The sequence below is a fragment of the Pongo pygmaeus genome, chromosome 19, assembly GCF_028885625.2.
Source record: "Pongo pygmaeus isolate AG05252 chromosome 19, NHGRI_mPonPyg2-v2.0_pri, whole genome shotgun sequence".
NCBI lineage: Eukaryota > Metazoa > Chordata > Mammalia > Primates > Hominidae > Pongo > Pongo pygmaeus.
Genome location: NC_072392.2, coordinates 59,502,551 through 59,524,149, shown reverse-complemented (window position 1 = coordinate 59,524,149; position 21,599 = coordinate 59,502,551). Strand labels below are relative to the sequence as shown.

Genomic DNA, 21,599 nt, shown 5'->3' with positions numbered 1-21,599 from the left:
TCATTACCCTTTTGGAAAGGGGATAAGTATATGTACTTTAAGCTAAAAGAAGACTGCTATATGCTCTTTCAATTTGTGCAATTATCCTCTGGAAAGTACCTAATGCTTTTAATTAAGTAATGATACTAAAACAAACCTTAATTTTTTGTGTTCTTGTTTTGACTGAGGTAGAAATTTGCTATTCTCCACTTTCACAAGAGCTGTGATTATTTTTGGATGGAACAACTAACTATCTAGGAATTATCTCAGACTGCATCTTTCTACCCTGACAGATTTTGCATGGTTCCTTAATCCTCTGCATGTGCCAATTACTGTATTTAATTAGAAGGAGATTAGATAGAAGCACTAATAACCCAAGTCAGACACACACACACACACACACACACACACACACACACACAGAGAGAGAGAAAGAAACATGACTTAGTTCCTAGACATCTTTATCATTGAAAAATAATTCCCAAAATGACAGACATTGGCTTGTGTAGGACTCTTTAGAAATTTGTATGCATAGACACTGGAATAGCCACCAGGAAGGGACTGGAAAGAAATGGCCCTGTTTCAGGATGGTGGTACTCAACTTTTCCAGCTAATGGTACATACCAAAGTTTGAAAGTCAAATACAATACAAGCCTTATTATAATTAGAAAGAAATAACAAAAAAAATGGCAGTCCAGTTTAAACAACCCCTCTGTAATCCTGACTCCCAATTGTCAGAGGCAACACTATTAAGTCTTGTAATTATTTCTTTTGGTATTTACCTCCATATTTCTAAGTAACATTCATACTATTATTTCATGATTTTTTTTCAAGTTTAGACACTATATAAATTTAGACAAATACTGACTTCCATTCACTTTCTCTCCTTTTTTTTTTTTTTTTTTTTTTTTTTTTGAGACAGAGTTTCACTCTTGTTGCCCAGGCTGGAGTGCAATGGTGCGATCTCGGCTCACTGCAACCTCCACCTCCTGGGTTCAAATGATTCTTCTGCCTCAGCCTCCAAGTAGCTGGGATTACTGGCATGCGCCACCACGCCCGGCTAATTTTTGTATTTTTTTAGTAGAGACGGCGTTTCTCCATGTTAGTCAGGCTGGTCTCGAACTCCCGACCTCAGGTGATCTGCCTGCCTCAGCCTCTAAAAGTGCTGGGTTACAGGCATGAGCCACCACACCTGGCCCACTTTCTCTCCTTCTTCCCAGTATACCTACATCATCATTTTTGGTTAAATAAATTGTCAATGCTTATACTTTTTTTTTTTAGATGGACTGTCGTTCTATTGCCCAGGCTGGAGTGCAGTGGCACAATCTCGGCTCACTGCAACCTCTGCCTCCCGGGTTCAAGAGATTCTCCTGCCTCAGCCTCCCAGATAGCTGGGACTACAGCCACACGCCTGGCTAAATTTTGTATTTTTGGTAGAGACAGGCTTTTGCCATGTTGGCCAGGCTGGTCTCAAACTCGGGACCTTAGGTGATCCTCCTGCCTCCCGGCCTCCCAAAGTGCTGGGATTATAGGCGTGAGCCACCATGCCCAGCCAATGCTTATACTTTAAATATTGTTTAACAGCTTAACATTTAGTGCTACTAAGATTACATTTCCTTTCTTATACAACTTTTTTCCTAGCTATTTTTTATATGCTTATTTTTTAAAGCACTTACCAGCAATTTGGCCACAAGTTTATAGAACAGTAAAATTCTGCTCAAAATGGTCAAACACACTAGGCAGTTTATCTATTTCCGTTTTTCCTTAGAGACATTGTTGCTGAAGCCCTCTGTCCTGTCCTTCTGCGCCAGTCTTCACTGGCTGTGAGCCTCAGGTCAGCAAACTACTGCTTTTGTAGAGCTTGTGAGCTAAGAATTATTTATAACTTTTAACAGTTAAAAAAAAATCAAAAGAGAAACAATATTTTGTGACACATGAAAAGTATATCAAATTTGGCCGGGCGCAGTGGCTCACACCTGTAATCCCAGCACTTTGGGAGGCCAAGGTGGATGGATCTCAAGGTCAGGAGTTCAAGACCAGCCTGGCCAAGATGGGGAAACCCCGTCTCTACTAAAAATACAAAACTTAGCCTGGCGCCGTGGCAGGCGCCTGTAATCCCAACTACTCAGGAGTCTGAGGCAGGAGAATCGCTTGAACTCGGGGGGTGAGCGGAGGTTGCAGTGAGCTGAGATCATGCCACTGCACTCCAGCCTGGGCGACAGAGTGAGACTCTGTCTTAAAAAAAAGAAAAAAAGAAAAGTATATGAAATTCAAATTTCAGTCATAAATAAAATTTTATTAGACACAACTCCTTTGCTTGAGTATTGTCTATGACTGCCTTGGTGCTACCCTGGCAGGGTTGAGCAGTTGCAGCAGAGACCATATGGCCTGCGAAACCTGAAATATTTACTTTCTGGTTCTTTACAAAAAAGGTTTGTTGACCCCTGTCCTAAGCTTGCTGCAAAGCTGTTTCCCCTAGATTTTTTTTATCACCATTATCCTGAAAATTCTTATCTTTTATCTTAATTCTTTCCTCACACCTGACTGAAAGTTTGGCCTAATATAGAATTCTATGATGGGGCCGGGCATGGTGGCTCATTTCTGTAATCCCAGCACTTTGGGAGGCTGAGGTAGGAGGACTGCTTGAGCACAGGAGTTTAAGACCAGCCTGGGCAACAGAAAAAGAATGGGGGAGGACTGTGAAGGGTCAGATGGAAGACAAAGAAAAGGAAGATGCTAGGAAATTTCAGATTCTAGGGCTCCCAACCAGTGGACTCAGCCTTAGATAGAAGTTTCCAGTGGCATTTGTCTATAGAAGGTCCTGGCCATACAGGACTTCAAGACCAGCCTGGCCAACATGGTGAAACCCCATCTCTACTAAAAATAAATAAATTTTAAAAATTAGGGGCTGGGCGCGGTGGCTCACGCCTGTAATCCCAGCACTTTGGGAGGCCGAGGCGGGCGGATCACGAGGTCAAGAGATCGAGACCATCCTGGCCAACATGGTGAAACCCCGTCTCTACTAAAAATACAAACATTAGCTGGGCACAGTGGTGCACGCCTGTAGTCCCAGCTGCTCGGGAGGCTGAGGCAAGAGAATCGCTTGAACCTGGGAGGCAGAGGTTGCAATGAGCTGAGATCGTGCCACTGCACTCCGGCCTGGGCGACAGAGTGAGACTCGGTCTCAAAAAAAAAAATAAATAAATAAATAATAAAAATAATAATAAAAATAAAAATTAGCCGGGCATGCCTGTAATCCCAGCTACTCCGGAAGCCGAGGCAGGAGAATCGCTTCAACCTGGGAGGAGGAGGCTGCAGTGAGCCAAGATCATGCCACTGCATTCCAGCCTGCACGACAGAGCAAGACCTTGTCTCAAAAAAAAAAAAAAGGTCCTGACCATAGATTTGATGAAATGTAACCTTTTTCCTTCAGGCAGCCACAAGATCGCTCCTTCCTAGGAGGCTCTCCTAAATATCTTCATCAGAGCATTTTTATCTTGCGGTTTTGTTTTGTTTTTTTGTTTTGTTTTTGAGACGGAGTCTCACTCTGTCGCCCACGCTAGAGTGCAGTAGCTCGGTCTTGGCTCACTGCAAGCTCTGCCTCCCAGGTTCACACCATTCTCCTGCCTCAACCTCCCGAGTAGCTGGGACTACAGGCACCCACCACCTCACCCGGCTAATTGTTTGTATTTTTAATAGAGACGGGGTTTCACCATGTTAGCCAGGATGGTCTCGATCTCCTGACTTTGTGATCTGCCCGCCTCGGCCTCCCAAAGTGCTGGGATTACAGGCATGAGCCACCGCATCCGGTCTGGTTTTGTTTTGTTTATGTGTTTGTTTGTTTTGGAAACAAGGTCTCCCTCTGTTGCCCAGGCTGGAGTGCAGTGGCACAATAATAGTTCACTGCAGCCTCAAACTCCTAGGCTCATGTGATCCTCCCAGCTCAGCCTCCTGAATAGCTGGGACTACAGGTTTGTGTTGTTTTAAGTTAAAAAAAAATCAGGGCTGGGTGCGGTGGCTGACGCCTGTAATTCCAGCACTTTGGGAGGCCAAGGCAGGCAGATCACTTGAGGTCAGGAGTTCCAGACCAGCCTGACCAGCATGGAGAAACCCCGTCTCTACTAAAAATACAAAATTAGCCAGGCGTGGTGGTGCATGCCTGTAATCCCAGCTACTCAGGAGGCTGAGGCAGGAGAATCGCTTGAACCCGGGAGAATCGCTTGAACCCGGGAGGCAGAGGTTGCGGTGAGCCAAGATCGTGCCATTGCACTCCAGCCTAGGCAACAAGAGCAAAACTCTGTCTCAAAAAAATCCTTTAGACATCCCTTGTGTTTAATAATCCCTGCTTCACCTTCCTTCATTATTTCAGCAGGAAGAAAAAGTGATATAATAAAGATGAAGTCAGCCAACTATGTTTTGGTGTGTTTTCTAAGCCCCTAAGGACAATTAAGAAAAGCACCTTGTCGAATTGGGACCTGATAGTTAGTCCAATTAGATGTTATCAGGAATCTATTTCTAGAAGGGCTGTCGATATATGCACTGCCACCATTTGCCATTAGGGGTGCCCTCTGCAAATCATGGAACCAAGCCAGCGCTCAGTTTTTACAACCTGCAACAGGGTAGTGGGAGTTCATCAGCCAGTGGAATCTGAGAGCTGAGCAAGTATAGTGCTGCATACCAAGTGCTGAAAGGTTACTGAGTGAACAAAAGTGGAATGAATGTGTATTTTAAAGGCCAATTGTTCCCATTCAAATCTGAGTTTGAAGGGAAGGAGGCCCAGGCCTTGAGATCATTTTCAGTTCTGCTACTTGAATAACAATATCTTTGTTCCTCAAGTAGCAACAACTAAAAGCAGCAAAGCCCTTCTGGAACTTCAGCTCAAACTAGCTGTGACTTAATTTCCTTCAGAAAAGGATCCAGATTGAAATGTGAATATACTAGATGTTTTTGTTTTGTTTTTTCATTTTGTACCACAGCAAGAAGGACCCTTTTATTAAAGGTTTCCAAAATGTTCACTTGGTCACAATCAAGATAATGTTAACATACATTTAATGGTAATATATTTAATGTTAAATTGATCATTATGATATATACTTATATAGATATATGTTAGTGTATAGCATATTAGTGTGTATAGCGTCTTAGAAAGAACAGATATATTTATATAAAAATATTTGTTACATTCTTAAGTACAAAGCAGCTTTTATTCTCGATAATTCTTGATTATATCCCGACATTTGTATAAAAATTCACTTTATTTTGACAGATCCTAATTTGCTGTTAGTGTATGAAGTGGTATTGACACTTTTTTTTTATTTTTTAAATTTTATTTTGATTATTTTAAAATTGACCTATAGGACCGGGCGCGGTGTGGCTCATGCCTGTAATCCCGGCACTTTGGGAGGCCAAGGCAGGTAGATCATGAGGTCAGGAGATCGAGACGATCCTGGCTAACATGGTGAAACCCCGTCCCCACTAAAAATACAAAAAATTAGCCACGCGTGGATGGCGGGCACCTGTAGTCCCAGCTACTCGGGAGGCTGAGGCAGGAGAATGGCGTGAACCCAGGAGGCGGAGCTTGCAGTGAGCCAAGATCGCACCACTGCACTCCAGCCTGGGTGGCAGAGCGAGACTCTGTCTCTAAATAAATAAATAAATTGACCAATAATAATTATACATATTCGTGGGGTACATAGTGATGTTTTGATACATATAATGTATAGTGAATAGATCAGGGTAGTTAGTATATCCATCATCTTCAACATGTCATTTATTTGTGTTAGTAAAATTCAATACACTCCTTCTAGCTATTTGAAACTAGATAATATATTATTGTTAACTATAGTCATCCTATAGTGCCATAGAACACTAGAACTTATTCCTCCTATCTAGTTGTAATTATATTACTGGAAAGGGGTCCCAATCCAGACCCCAAAAGAGGATTCTTGTACCTTGTGCAAGCAAAAATTCAGGACAAGTCCATAAAGGGCAAGCATGTTTATTAAGAAAGTAAAGGATAAAAGAATGGCTATTCCATAGGCAGAGCAGTGGCATGGGCTGCTCAACTGAGTATACTTATATCTTGATTATATGCTAAACAAGGGGTGGATTATTCATGAGTTTTCTGGGGAAAGGGTGGGGATTTCCCAGAACTGAGGGTTCCTTCCCTTTTTAGACTATATAGGGTAACTTCTAGACATTACCATGGCATTTGTAAACTGTCTTAGCACTGGTGGGAGTGTCTTTTAGCATGCAAATGTATTATAACTAGTGTATAATGAGCAGTAAGGACAATCAGAGGCCACTTTCATTGCTCTCTTGGTTTTGACCACGTTCTTTACTACATCCTGTTTTATCAAAAGGGTCTTTGAGACCTGTATCTTATGCCAACCTCCTATCTCATCCTGTGACTAAGAATGTCTAACCTCCTGGGAATGCAGCACAGTAGGTCTTAGCTTCATTTTACCCAGCCCCTATTCAAGATTGAGTTGCTCTGGTTCAAATGCCTCTATTTTGTATCCTTTAACCAATCTTTTCCTATTCCTCCTTCCTCCCCACCTTTCCTAGCCTCTAGTATCCTCTGTTCTACTAGGTAATGTTTTTATTTTATTTTATTTTATTTATTTATTTATTTATTTATTTATTTATTTATCAGATGGAGTCTTGCTTTGTCACCCAGGCTGGAGTGCAGTGGCGTGATCTCGGCTCACTGCAACCTCTGCCTCCCGGGTTCAAGTGATCCTCCCACCTCAGCCTCCCCAGTAGCTGGGACCACAGGCACCGTGCTACCATGCCCAGCTAATTTTTGTATTTTTAATAGAGACAGGGTTTTGCCACGTTGGCCAGGCTGGTCTTGAACTCCTGGCCTCAAGTGATCTGCCCACCTCGGCCTCCCAAAGTGCTGGGATTACAGATGTGAGCCACCGCACCCAGCCGGTGATGTTTTTAAATGCTTTAAAATAACTGTTTTAAGGCCCACGCCTGTAATCCCAGCACTTTGGGATTACGCCACCAGTGTGGTGGCGTGTGCCTGTGGTCCCAACTACTTGGGAGACTGAGGCAGGAGAATCATTTGAACCTGGGAGGTGGAGGTTGCAGTGAGCTGAGATCACACCATTGTACTCCAGCCTGGGTGATGGAGCTAGACTGTGCCTCAAAAAATAAAATAACATAACTGTTTTAAAACACCCATGTCTTAGATTTGGGGTAATTGTTATTTCATTTTACAGTGTATTGCCTATTTAATCTAGTGTCACACCACAGCGTATTAGAAAGAACATGGAAGACTTACAGGTTTGGACTTACTGCAATGCATTGACAGATTGTCTAATCTTTTTTATCCTCAGTTTATTCTTCTGTAAAAATGGGAATAAAAATCCTCCTTGTCAGGGATAATACCTTGCAGGATAGTAAGGGTTAACTGAAAAGATGTATGTGAAGATACCTAACAGTAAAGGGGTATTGAATAAATGGTTAATGTTGTTTCCTTATCTCATTACCAATTCTACTTGTCACAGTGGATGCTCAGTAGATGCTGCTGGTAAAGAAACATATTCTTTTTTTTTTTTTTTTTTTTTTTGAGGCGGAGTTTTCACTCTTGTTGCCCAGGCGGGAGTGCAATGGCACGATCTCGGCTCACCACAACCTCTGCCTCCCAAGTTCAAGCAATTCTCCTACTTCAGCCTCCCTAACAGCTGGGATTACAGACATGCACCACCACGCCCGGCTGATTTTGTATTTTTAGTAGAGACGGGATTTCTCCATGTTGGTCAGGCTGGTCTCGAACTCCTGACCTCAGGTGATTCACCCGCCTCAGCCTCCCAAAATGCTGAGATTACAGGCGTGAGCCACCACGCCTGGCCAACATATTATTTTAATAATTGACTATAACCCAACTACAGCCATTTTCTTTACTATAAAGAAAAGAAAATTCATTTAACTTAATGAAGAAAAGCAACACAAGCAAAACAAACTTAGAGAGTAATATAATGCCAAGACCAAGATCTCTCCAGAGATAGTTTAAATCTGGGTTTACATTTTCCCCTACTTCAGGGCTCTTCTGGGGTGCTGGTAGTGACCTATTTCTTAACCAAGATGGTGGTTACAAGGGTGTGTTCATGGTATGATAATTCATTGAACTATACACTTAAGATTTGTGTACTTTCTATATGTATATATTATTCTTCAATTAAAAATGTAAAAAAATTTCTCTGCAGAAATCATGCCCAAGTTCAAACAACGAAGACGAAAGCTAAAAGCCAAAGCCAAAAGATTACTCAAAAAAAAAGAAGCCTCTCACTTTCAGTCCAAGCTAATTACACCTCCTCCACCACCCTCACCAGAAAGGTAAGGCATAATGTGGAACAGAAAAAATATTAGAGAGATCTGATCAGTTTAAGATAGAGTTTCCAGATTTAGCAAATAAAAATAGAAGACAGGCCGGGTGCAGTCATTCATTCCTGTAATCCCAGCACTTTGGGAGGCTGAGGTGGGTGGATTACCTGAGGTCAGGAGTTCGAGACCAGCCTGGCCAATGTGGTGAAACCCTGTCTCTACTAAAACTACAAAAATTAGCCTGTGTGGTGGCGGGCAACTGTAATCCCAGCTTCTCGGGAGACTTAGGCAGGAGAATTGCTTGAACCCGAGAGGCAGAGGTTGCAGTGAGCCGAGATCGCACCACTGCACTCAAGCCTGGGCAACAAGAGCGAGACTCCCTCTCAAAAAAAAAAAAGAAGAAGAAAGCCCAGTTAAATTTGAATTTCAGATAAACAATGAATAATTTTTTCATATAATTATGTCCTATGTGACATTTGGAATATATTTATACTAAAATTATGCATGCTTTATCTGAAATTAATTTTTTATTTTAATTTTTATTTATTTATTTACTTTTGAGACTGAGTCTTACTCTGTCACCTAAGCTGGAGTGCAGTAGCATGATCAAGGCTCACTGCAGCCTTGATTTCCTGGGCTCAAGAGATCTTCCCACTCTGTCTCCAAAACAAACAAACAAACAAACAAAACCTCTAGCTTGGGATCGGCCTTCTCTTCTATTATTTTTCTTTTTAAAAAAAAATTTTAAAAATAGATGTTGATGCTATGTTGCCCAGGCTGGCCTCAAACTCCTGGCCTCAAGTGATCCTCCCGCCATGACCTCCAGAAGTGCTGGGAATGTAGGTGTGAGCACTGCACCCACCCTTATGTTTTTTTCTACACAAAAAATAATGCAGGATTATCTTCTAGAGCTAATTAATATGTTCAAATAACCAAAACCCCATTAAGGAAAAATGTCACATGACAGCAAATAATCAATCCAGACCAATATGATCACACTCACTGTGAAGGTGAGAAAACTTCATCTTTATTACGTTTCCCCAAGAGACGCACTGCATTGTTCTCTTGAAAACACACAGCTCATGTCCTCCTTTAAAACCCACATCCTCTTTAAAGTAACACACGGCTGGGCGCGGTGGCTCATGCCTGTAATCCCAGCACTTTGGGAGGCCAAGGCAGGCGGATCATGAGGTCAGGAGATCGAGACCATCCTGGCTAACACGGTGAAACCCCGTCTCTACTAAAAATACAAAAAAAAAATTAGCCGGGAGCAGTGGCGGGCGCCTGTAGTCCCAGCTACTCCGGAGGCTGAGGCAGGAGAATGGCATGAACCCGGGAGGCAGAGCTTGCAGTGAGCCGAGACAGCGCCACTGCACTCCGGCCTGGGCGAAAGAGCAAGACTCTGTCTCAAAAAAAAAAAAAAAGTAACATACAAACATGCCAATACAAGGTAAAAAATTACATCTGAATTCTCACATTTCAAAAACATACAGTAAACATCAAATAAAAATTTATTTTTATAAGAATTTAGGGGAACTATCATGTAGCTATAAGTGTAATACATATATTAAGTATCATAGATAAAAAGAGTGCTCCCTTCAGCAGCACATGTAACCATAGATACAAAGATTTAAAGATAAAAGATTTAGGATAAAAAGAATCCTCTCTTAAAAAGGAAAACAAAGTTATATTTGTATGTATATAGCAGCTGTGACACCCATCTCACAACTTTATAGGAACAGTATCTATTAAAAAATACCAGTATTTTCAAAATATTTAAAATAAATGTAGTAATAATTGTATGCCCATCTTTTTCAAAATAAACCAATAAAATATATAGTAGATATTAGACATGTTAGTATATATCTAAGACATGTTAAAAATTACAACTGAATTCTCACAATTCAGTCACAAATCTAAACAGCAAATAAAAATTTCTATGACAGGAATTTAGGGGAACTACAAATAGCTATAAATAGAAGAGATTATTATGTAAGTATCATAGATAAAAAGTGTACTCGCTTCAGGGGCACAGATAATAATACAGAAAACATTAAAAGATAAAAGATTTAGGATAAAAAGGATTCTCTGTTAAAATGAAAATTATCTTTATAACAGCTATAACTCTCATCAAAAAATCTACAGGAACAGCATATTTTCAAAAGTACAACAATTTCGAAACTATTTGAAATAAACCTATTAATAATTTGATGGCCAACATTTTCCAAACAAACCAATAAATGCATAGTGTGCATGAAGCTATCTGTTACAGTCTATGGCACTCATATTTTACAAAGAATTCTGTGCTAATCTGAGTGTCTGCACTGTGCCTTCAAATGCTCTTGGACTGTGGAAACCAAGTCCGTAGGAAACAGGACCTCCAGGTTCCGCCCCAGGGAGGCTGGAATTCAGCAGTATAAAAAGAGACGTGGTGGCGCAGGAAGGGGTGGAACCAGAAACACCCCTGGTTTCTCACTGTTCTCTATGGATTCCTAGAAGTGAGAGGTGACAGCGTGCTGGCAGCCCTCACAGCCCTCTCTCGCTCTCCATGCCTCCTGGGCCTGGGTGCCCACTCTGGCCAGGCTTGAGGAGCCCTTCAGCCCGCGGCTGCACTGTGGGAGTCCCTTTCTGGGCTGGCCAAGGCCGGAGCCAGCTCCCTCAGCTTGCGGGGAGGTGTGGAGGAAGAGGCACGGTTGGGAACCTGGGCTGCACACTGCACTTGTGTGCCAGCTAGAGTTGCGGGTGGGCGTGGCTTGGCGGGCCCCCGCACTCTGAGCTGCCGGCCGCCCCAGCCGGCCCTGGCAGTGAGGGGCTTAGCACCCGGACCAGCAGCTGCAGAGGGTGCACGGGGTCCCCCAGCAGTGCTGGCCCACTGGCGCTGTGCTCGATTTCTCACCGGGCCTCAGCTGCCCCCGGTGGGGCAGGGCTCGGTACCTGCAGCCCCCTATGCCTGAGTCTCCCCTGCCGCCCTGGGCTCCTGCACCGCCTGAGTCTCCCTGACGAGCGCCGCCCCCTGCTCAACAGCGGCCGCCCCATGACTGCCCAAGGGCTGAGGAGTGCGGGCACATGGCGCGGGGCTGGCAGGCAGCTCCACCTGCCCTCCCAGAGGGAGATCCACTGGGTGAAGCCAGCTGGGCTTCTGAGTCTAGTGGGGACTTGGAGAATTTTTATGTCTAGCTAAGGGATTGTTAATGCACCAATCAGCACTCTGTATCTAGCTCAAGGTTTGTAAACATACCAATCAGCACTCTGTGTCTAGCTCAGGGTTTGTAAATAAACCAATTGACACTCTGTATCTAGCTAATCTAGTGGGGACATGGAGAACTTTTGTGTCTAGCTCAGGGATTGTAAAGGCACCAATCAGCACCCTGTCAAAACGGACCAATCAGCTCTCTGTAAAACGGACCAATCGGCTCTCTGTAAATGGACCAATCAGCAGGATGTGGGTGGGGCCAGATGAGATAATAAAAGCAGGCTGCCCAAGCCAGCAGTGGCAACCGGTTGGGGTCCTCTCCCATGTTGTGGAAGCTTTGTTCTTATGCTCTTTGCAATAAATCTTGCTACTGCTAACTCTTTGGGTCCACACTGCCTTAATGAGCTGTAACACTCACCACGAAGGTCTGCAGCTTCACTCCTGAAGCCAGCAAGACCATGAACCCACTGGGAGGAACGAACAACTCCAGACATGCCGCCTTAAGAGTTGTAACACTCACCGCGAAGGTCTGCAGCTTCATTCCTGAGCCAGTGAGACCACGAAGCCGCCAGAAGGCTGAACACATCCGAACATCAGAAGGAACAAACTCCGGACAGGCCACCTTTAAGAACTGTAACACCGTGAGGGTCCACAGCTTCATTCTTGAAGTCGGTGAGACCAAGAACCCACCAATTCCAGACACAGAAGTACCCCCCTGGTCCTGGGAGGACAACGTGATCACTCTATTCAGTTCTGTCTGGAACAGTCCAGGTTCTTCTAGATGATCTGCACAAATGGCTCCTCTCCTCCTTCCTGGTGTCCGCCATTAGCATTGGAATAAAGTTCCTGCTGAAAATCCACATCTCCCCTGGGTCTGGTGTTCTGGAAGTGAGACAGAGGATGTCACACTTAAAGGAGGCAGCTCTCTAGACAGGAAGGTTATTCATGTCCCACATCAAGTCTAACTAGAGTTCAGAGCAATTGAGAAATCCAGTTTTATCTCCTGTCTTTCATTCTGTAGCCTGCTTCTGAACCATCGTGTTCAACTGTGAAACTCACACTTTGGTGACCCTGACTCCAAAACTCACTTAATACACCCAAGGTCAGCCCCAGTGATCTGCTTCATAGCAAGGACTTTGGGTGGGTCTGCCCAGGGAGTAGGGCACGCTCAGAGAATGTGGCTTTGGACTTCATCACAACTGGGGCCTTTTGTGTCACTTAAGAGCTGAACTTGTAACCATGCTAGATCCGTTTCTAATGTGACAACATCACGAACCCCGAGTCCTGAAGCCTAATCCATAATCCTACCTCCTATGATGAAGTCTGATGCTCTGTGCTGAACGTGGGTAGCTGCACAAGATGTGAACCAAAGCTTCACTGAACCCTCGACCCAAATCGGTAACTCAAGTGCGTCAATCATAATGAACCTCCCCAAACTCTATTTATTATTATTTTTGAGTCAGGGTCTTACTGTGTTGCCTGGGCTGGAGTGCAGTGGCAGGATCAGGGCTCCCTGCAGCCCCGACCTCGCAGGCTCCAGCGATCTTCCCACATCGCCTGGCTAATTTTTGTATTTTTGTGGAGAGGGGATCTCGCCATGTTGCCCAGGCTCGAGGCCGGATCAAGTAGTTGGGATCCTCAGATTTCCAAAATAGACCACCATATTCTGCCTTTACCCCAGAGGACACAGATGTACCTTCCCTCAGGCCGATGACCTCAGGCCTCCACGGTCCCTGGAGCTCTAGGAAAGGCGGCGCGATCTCATGCCCACACCTAGTGCTCTGGGTCATAAGCCTGGATCTGGAAAAACAAACGCCCCTTAAGAAGATGGGGACTCCCCAGGATACCCCTCCCTCCCCTCATCCAGCCTCCAGCCCACTCGATTCCTCCCCACCTCCTCCATCTCCCTACGTCCCACCTACCTCTTCCAACTGCTTCAGGGAAACCCAAGCCCTCCAGCTCATGGAATGGAAGAACTGGAACCGAAGCTTATGGAACAAGGGTATCTGGGAGCGGTTCTTCCCGTACAGGAAGTAGAAGATGTTTCGTTTGGAGGACTCGTCCTCCTCCATGTCATTGGCCAGGTAGCTGGGGACAGAAATCAGGTTGCCGCTCAGGTGCACCACCAGGAGAGACCTCTGGCTGAGGTCAACTTCCCAGAGAGGAGGGCAGGGGACCATCCTTAGCTCAGGATTGGCACCCACCCTGCAGAGCCATGCCTTCCTCAGGAGGGCCCTGATGGTCAGAGACCTGCTGAAGGGCGTCTCTCACTCCTTCAGGATGAAGACAAAAACCCAACTGGTGGCCGAGAGTGGTGGCTTACGCCTGGAATCCCAGCACATTGGGAGGCCGAAACAGGAAGATCATTTGAGGCCAGGAGTTTGAGATGAGCCTGGGCAACGTAGCAAGACCCTTGTCTCTATAAAAAAATGTAAAAGACACGCCGGGCGTGGTGGCTCATGCCTGTAATCCCAGCAATTTGGGAGGCTGAAGCAGGTGGATCACTTGAGGCCAGGAGTTTGAGACCAGCCCCATCCCTACTAAAAATACAAAAATCAGCCTGGTGTGGTGGCACAGTCCTAGCTACTCAAGAGGCTGAGGCACAAGAATTACGTGAACCCAGGAGGAGGAGGTTGCAGTGAGCCGAGATTGGGCCACTCCATTCCAGCCTAAGAGGCAGAACAAGACTCTGTCTCAATAAGTAAACAAATAAATAAATAAATAACTGTCCAGGTGTGGTGTCACAGCCCTGTAGTCAAAGCTAATCTGGAGGCTGAGGTGGGAGGATCACTTGAGTACAGGATATGGAGGCTGCAGTGAGCTATGATCTCACCACTGCACTCCAGCTTGGGGGACAGGGCAAGTCTGTTTCAAAAAAATAAAAGGAATTGAATACATTGATATTGTGCCAAGACCCTGCCTTCTATAGGCATCTAGTCTAATGGGACTGGGAGTAATCAGGGCAGTTGACCTAATCCCAATGTCACATTATAATAGGATGTAACTGGGGAGCTACGAGCATGCAAAAGTTGGAAGATGAGGGAAGGCCTCACAGAGGCTGTGGGGTGAATTGACTTTAGGGAATGGGTCCTTCCCTTCAGAACCACGTGTGTGCGGGAGGGACACCCAGACAGAAAACACAAACACAAAGTCGAGTGGAGGGCATTTGGAAAGAGCAGTGAAGCCACGCCAGGAAACACCAAGATGGTGAGCCAGTTTAGTTGTAGAGATTATAGAGAGGGTGGAATTTGCACTGTGGACCCTGGCCTCAATTTAGAAAGACATCAGCTAAGGAAGTTGTTCAGGTGGGCAGTGAGGGTGTTGTGCTTTGGAAAGATGCTCAGGCTGCACTAGGAAGCCCCCAGGCTTGGGGAGAGACTCCAGGAGGCCCCAGCAGGGAGCATTTGACAGTGGATTCGAGTGATGCAAGGGGAACCTGAACTGTGGCCTCTGTCATGGGAACCCGGAGGAGGTTGATGGCATTTGCGGTTGATGTGGGAAGGAGAGAGAGAGAAGAACCAGAAATGTCTGCTTGCTGGGGGAAGCATTGGGTCCGCTCCTTTGCTCCTTTTCTTCTCCCCTTAGGAGTGGTTTATGCTACCTTTTGTTTTATTCTTTTATTTGTACACTGGCGTTGGAATTTGTTTTTTTGGCTTTTTTTTTTTTTGAGAAAAAGTCTCGCTCTGTTGCCTAGGCTGGAATGCAGCGGCTTAATCTTAGCTTACTGCAACCTCTGCCCCCTGGGTTCAACAGGTTCTCTTGCCTGAGCCTCCCGAGTAGTTTGGATTACAGGTGCACACCACCATGCCTGGCTAATTTTTCTATTTTTAGTAGAGATGGGGTTTTGCCATGTTAGCCAGGCTGGTCTCAAATTCCTGACCTCAAGTGATCTGCTTGCCTCGGCCTCCCAAAGTGCTGGGATTACAGGCATGAGCCACTGCGCCCAGCCTGAGTTTCTTTTTAGAAACAACAGTCTAAAAACAAGATAGTATAATCCTCTCTTTTTTGTACACAGAGTAAAGAGGACAAATAGGTGAAAGAATAAATGAAAGGCTGGAATCCCACTTCCCCCCCCGTCCCAGGGCATTGGATATTGACAGATAGGAGGCAGCAAACCACTCACAGAGCCAGGAAGAAATGACTGTGTTGGTATTGCCAGGAGAAGAGGCCAGCGCGGCTAAAATACACTATGACCATGGCCAGGAGATACTGATGGAGAGAAAGGAACACAGAGAGGGAGAGGTCACATCTTGGGAGAGGAAGATAGTGGAAATAGTGGAATGGGGGTCTGGGGAGGGGTTGCCCATCAGAGAAGGGACCTGAGTGTTGGGGTGACTGTGGTCATGTGGAAATTGCGGGGTGGAGGGATATTTGAAGGTCAGATGCAAATCAGAGAAGCCGGAGGAAGGGATGTTGGTGATGCTCCCAGGATGATGCGCTCCGATGGGATCTTTGAAGGGGTGTGTCTAGGTCGGCGGGTGTCAGGAGGGTCTTTTGTGTGCCAGGCAGAGAACTGTCCCAAACAACTGAGAGTAAAGGAGCCAGGAGCTTCAGGGCTGCAGGCTGACTGCGGCCCAGGGCTCAGATCCCAAACGACCCATAGGAGAGGCAGGGGCCACTCATTCACTCGGCAAGAGACCAGCAGAGTCCTGAGGGAGATGCTGACAAATCATAAAAAGACCAAGAATAGCCGGGAGTGGCAGCTCAAGCCTGTGATCCCAGAAGTTTGAGAGGCTGAGACAGGAGGATCAAGTGAGTCCAACAGTTCTAGAACAACCTGGGCAACATAGCAAGACCATTTGTATAAAAATTATTCGAGCATGATGGCATGTGCCTGTACTCCCAACTACTCAGGAGGCTGAGGCAGGATTGCAAGAGCCCAGAAATTAGAGGCTGTGGTGGGCTGTGATCATGCCACTGCACTCCATCCTGTGGAACACAGCTAGATACTGTCTCGAAAAAAAAAAAAAAGGTAGGCACCAAGACTCAAGACTGTGGGAGCCAAGGGGCACAGTGGCTCACATCTGTAATCCCAGCATTTTGGGAGGCCAAGGCGAGCAGAACACCTGAGGTCAGGTGTTCAAGACCAGCCAGGTCAACGTGGCAAAACCCCGTCTCTACTAAAAACACAAAAATTAGCCAGCCATGGTGGTGCATGCCTGTAATCCCAGCTGCTTGGGAGGCTGAGGCAGGAGATTGCCTTGAACCCAGGAGGCTTCGGCTGCAGTGAGCCAAGGTTGAGACACTGCCCTCCAGCCTGGGCAACAGAGCAAGACTGTCTCACAAAAAGAAAAGAAGACTGTGGGAGCATCTGGTGGGAAGTGCTGGAGGGAGAGAAGAGAGGAACTGTGGATTTAGAAGCTGCGCCCTCCCCCTGGCAGTGCGTTGAAGCAGGAACACAGTTCCGTGGAGAACAACCTTACCTTGTCCGACAACCTCAAATCTTTGTCCCAGGCGAGGAATCTTTTAACGACAGGATCTTCTGTGGTTAGAGAGCAGATGTCAGCTTGAGAAGCAGGACAGCAGGGTAGCAAGGAGAAGTGTGCCTCCCAGGGGGAAGTCTCAGGATTGCTGCCACAGGTGAGGTGGATGGGAGAGGGGAGAATGACTTTCACTGGGCAAGGGAGAGAGGCTCCCGCTCTGAGACTCCCCTGAGAAGAGGCCAAAGGAGGCCCTGGGTGTGAGAATCTACAGGATGTAGAGCTGGCAATAAGCCAGAACGCCCTCCCAGCAGACACAGAGGGACTACTGCAGAGTCATAAAGGAATTCCCATCATTTCCTCATGAGACAGTCACATTAGGGTGTGACCATGGCCTAGGTATCCCCCTCTATGGATGAAGACACTTAGGTTTAGAAAAGTCAGCGGGAGACATTAAGTTTCAGAGGGCACAGCTGAAGCCACTTTCTTTGATTTTTGATTGTGTTTTATTTATTATTTGGTTTTATTTATTTATTTATTTTTTGAGATGGAGTCTCACTCTGTGGGCCAGGCTGGAATGCAGTGGCACGATCTCAGCTCACTGCAACCTCAGCCTCCTGAATTCAAGCGATTCTCCTGTCTCAGTCCCCTGAGTAGCTGGGATTACAGGTGTGTGCTACCACGCCTGGCTAATTTTTGTATTTTTAGTAGAGATCAGATTTTACTATGTTGGTCAGGCTGGTCTCTAACTCCTGACCTGCCTCTGCCTCCCAAAGTGCTGGGATTACAGGTTTGAGCTACCGTGCTTTTTCTTTTGAGACAGAGTTTTGCTCTGTCACCCAGGCTGGAGTGCAGTGGTGCCATCATAGCTCACTGCAGCCTCAAAGTCCTGAGTTCAAGCAATCCTCTTGCCTCAGCCTCCCAACATGCTGGGATCTCAGACGTGAGCCACCGCACTTGGCCCAAAACCAAGCTTTCTTATCCCAAGTGCCAACCTAATCCTGATCTTCTATCGTCTCCTAAGCGTCCCTCATGAGTGATCACTTCTGAGTCCTCCCGCATGGAGAGCTCACCCACTGGGGACATATTTTTCCCATTGGAAAAGTGTGGTTATTGGAAGTTTCTTCTTTTTTAGAAGAACAGGATTGAAGGTGCTCTCTGGGGTGTCCTCCTTCCAAGCAGCCTATTGAAAGTCTCGTGGTGCTCAGGGAGCACGGGTGACACTCGCCGTCGCTTCAGCTTCATCTTGAGCCCACACAGCGTCTCCGCCACCCTGGTCTCCTCAGGCTCAGGGGCGAGCTCCTTCTCTGGCTCCTCCTCGGACGACTCCTCAGATTCGTCCGACCACTCCCTCTTCCTTTTCCAGCAAAGGGACCTATGCAGGGGGCTGGGAACTACCCCAGGGGCTGAGTAAAGAAACCAGGCCACTGTGTAATGCTTCTGCAATTGATCACCTTAGAGCCAAACCCAAAACGCCAAACCACTCTCCATCCTCCCCAGCCTCGCAGACTGCTGGCTTCTCCAAGCCATCTTTCCGTCTTTCTCCTTTGCTGAACCCCATGAGCCGCTCCTTCCCCTCCCCATTCTTCCATCTCTCTGTCCTCAGAACACTTCCTCATTTCCTTCCCTCATCCCTAGTTCTCTGAGTCTCTCCTTTTTTGTGTGTGTGTTTTTTTGACACAGAGTCTTGCTTTGTCTCCCAGGCTGGAGTGTAGTGGTGCAATCTCGGCTCACTGCAACCTCTGTCTCCCAGGTTCCAGTGATTCTCCTGCCTCAGGTCCCAAGTAGCTGGGATTACAGGTGCCCGTAATAATGCCCAGCTCATTTTTGTACTTTTAGTAAGGACAGGGTTTCACCATGTTGGCCAGGCTGGTCTCAAACTCCTGGCCTCAAGTGATCCGTCTGCCTTGGCCTCCCAAAATGCTGGGATTATAGGTGTGAGCCACTGCACCCTGCCTCAGTCCATCCATTATTCCCACACACCTCCTCAGGTGCTCCTTCCTGACTTCTGGGCCCGTCCTTTTTTTTTTTGCCACAGGGTCTCAGTCTCTCAGACTGGAGTGCAGTGGTGCTATCTCAGCTCAAAGCAACCTCTGCCTCCCGGGTTCTAGCGATTCTCCTGTCTCAGCCTCCCAAGTAGCTGGGAATACAGGTGTGCGCCACCACACCCGGCTAAGTTTTGTATTTTTAGTATTGACTAGGTTTCACTATATTGGTCAGGCTGGCCTCGAACAACTGACCTCAGGTGATCCACCCACCTCAGCCTCCCAAAGTGCTGGGATTACAGGCATGAGCTACTGCGCCCGGCCTTTGGTTTTCTTTTGAAACAGGGTTTTGCTCTGTCATGCGGGCTGGAGTGCAGTCGTGCAGTCATAGCTCACTGCAGCCTCAAAATCCTGAGTTCAAGCAATCCTCTTGCCTCAGCCTCCCAGTGTGCTGGGATCTCAGGCATCAGCCGCAGCGCCTGTCCTGAAACCAAACTTTCTTTTTTGTCATTTTTTTTTGTTTTTTTGAGACAGAGTCTCTCTCTGTCACCCAGGCTGGAGTGCAGTGGCACGATCTCAGCTCACTGCAAGCAACACCTCTGGGGTTCACGCCATTCTCCTGCCTCAGCCTCCCGAGTAGCTAGGACTACAGGCGCCTGCCACCATGCCCGGCTAATTTTTTGTATTTTTAGTAGAGACTGTGTTTCACTGTGTTAGCCAGGATGGTCTTGATCTCCTGACCTCGTAATCCGCCCACCTCGGCCTCCCAAAGTGCTGGGATTACAGGCGTGAGCCACAGCACCCAGCCCAAAACCAAGCTTTCTTATCCCAAGCGCCAACCTAATCCTGATCTTCCATCGTCTCCTAAGCGTCCTTCATGAGTGATCACTTCTGAGTCCTCCCGCATGGAGAGCTCACCCACTGGGGACATATTTTTCCCATTGGAAAAGTGTGGTTATTGAAAGTTTTCCTCGTTTTTAAAAGAACAGGATTGGAGGTGCCCTCTGGGGTGTCCTTCTACCAAGCAGCCTGTTGAAGTCCTCGTGGTGCTCAGGGAGCACGAATGACACTAGTCGTTGCTTCAGCTTCAGCTTCATTTTGAGCCCACGCAGCGTCTCCACCACGGAGGTCTCCTCAGGCTCAGGGGCGAGCTCCTTCTCTGGCTCCTCCGACGATGACTCCTCAGATTCGTCCGACCACTCCCTCTTCCTTTTCCAGCAAAGTGACCTACATGGGGGTCTGGGATATACCCCAGGGGCTGAGTAAGGAAACCAGGCCACCATGTAATGCTTCTGCAACTGATCACCTTAGACCCCGACCCCAAACCCCAAACCACTCTCCATCCTCCCCAGCCTTGCAGACTGTTGGCTTCTCCAAGCCATCTTTCTGACTTTCTCCTCTGCTCAACCCCATGAGCCGTTCCTTCCCCTCTCCATTCTTCCATATCTCTGTCCTCAGAACACTTCTTCATGTCCTTTCCTGGTCCCTGGCTCTCTGAGTCCCTCCTTTTTTTGTTTGTTTGTTTGTTGTTGGTTTTGTTTGTTTGTTTCAAGACAGAATCTTGCTTTGTCGCCCAGGCTGGAGTGTAGTGGTGCAATCTCAGTTCATTGCAACATCTATCTCCCGGATTCCAGTTATTCTCCTGCCTCAACCTCTCAGGTAGCTGGGATTACATGTGTCTGCCACAATGCCCAGCTCAATTTTGTACTTTTATTAGAGACGGGGTTTCACCATGTTGGCCAGGCTGGTCTCAAACTCCTGGCCCCAAGTGATCTGCCCGCCTTGGCCTCCCAAAGTGCTGGGATTACAGGTGTGAGCCACTGCACCTGGCCTGAATTTCTCCATTCTTCCCACACACCCTTCTCAGGTTCTCCTTCCTGACCTCTGACCCTTCTTTTTTTTTTTTTTTTTTTGAGACAGTGTCTCACTCTCTCACCCAGACTGGGGTGCAGTAGCACAATCTTGGCTCAATGCAACCTCTTCCTCCCAGGCTCCAGCGATTCTCCTGTCTCAGCCTCCCGAATAGCTGGGATTACAGGCGCGCACCACTACCACCTGACTAATTTTTGTACTTTTAGTAGAGATGGGGTTTCACCATGTTGGCCAGGCTCGTCTTGAACTCCTGACCTCAGGTGATCCGCCTGCCTTGGCCTCCCAAAGTGTTGGGATTACAGGTGTGAGCCACTGCGCCTGGCCCCCTTCCTTCACCTTAGTCAATCCTATCCCACCTCTTCTTCCTCCAGTCCCCTCACATGATGGTCTTGACACTTCATCATCCACCACCTCCTGGAAGGGGTACCCTGAGGTGCTCTGCTGTGGTCTCTGCTCCTCATCCTGAGGGTGCGGTTGATGGCTAGTCATGATCTTTCCCAGAATCTGTCCCAACCCACAGAACCTAGTCTCTGTTCTGTCCAAGGCCTTCTTCTGGACTCTGCTAGGACCCGGAAGGTGTGTTATCAATTCTCGAGGCTGAGAGAAGTCAAGAGTGGAGAACAGCTCTGAGAAGATGCTGTTGTCCAGTTGAGCTCTCAGACGCCCACGGAGTCCAGTCCTTCCAATCAGGAAGGTTGGAATCTCTGATGTCATTGGTCATTCCAACCTGGCAACCAGTTTAAAGAAAAACACATGTAACTGCCAGGCTGATCTCTTGTTCTGGAGATCCTGGGTGAATGGTATCTCCTGCCACTG

At 46.8% G+C, this 21,599-nt stretch overlaps 3 protein-coding genes across 3 annotated transcripts in view; 1 reads left to right on the top strand and 2 right to left on the bottom strand.

The window, feature by feature from the left end:
- The window catches only part of SKA2 (spindle and kinetochore associated complex subunit 2), a 64,103-nt gene extending 49,731 nt beyond the window's left edge, over window positions 1-14,372 (bottom strand). The window contains exon 1 of the mRNA XM_054457930.2: window positions 12,027-14,372. The gene's annotated coding sequence lies outside the window, so the exon portion shown is untranslated. The remainder of the gene's footprint in view (window positions 1-12,026) is intronic.
- PRR11 (proline rich 11) overlaps window positions 1-21,599 on the top strand; it is a 49,829-nt gene that overhangs the window by 6,265 nt on the left and 21,965 nt on the right. The window contains exon 2 of the mRNA XM_054457926.2: window positions 8,196-8,325. Coding sequence (XP_054313901.1) covers window positions 8,201-8,325 — 125 coding nt within the window. The 5' untranslated portion in view covers window positions 8,196-8,200. The remainder of the gene's footprint in view (window positions 1-8,195; window positions 8,326-21,599) is intronic.
- LOC129017395 (speedy protein E6-like) lies at window positions 12,114-21,272 on the bottom strand. The gene is made up of 8 exons (XM_054457929.2): window positions 21,164-21,272; window positions 19,933-20,169; window positions 18,104-18,332; window positions 16,930-16,990; window positions 15,630-15,715; window positions 13,429-13,594; window positions 13,203-13,306; window positions 12,114-12,388 (listed from the first exon to the last, which is right to left on the bottom strand). The coding sequence occupies exons 1-7, from the start codon at window positions 21,270-21,272 to the stop codon at window positions 13,280-13,282; spliced, it is 915 nt and encodes a 304-aa protein (XP_054313904.1). The 3' UTR covers window positions 12,114-12,388; window positions 13,203-13,279.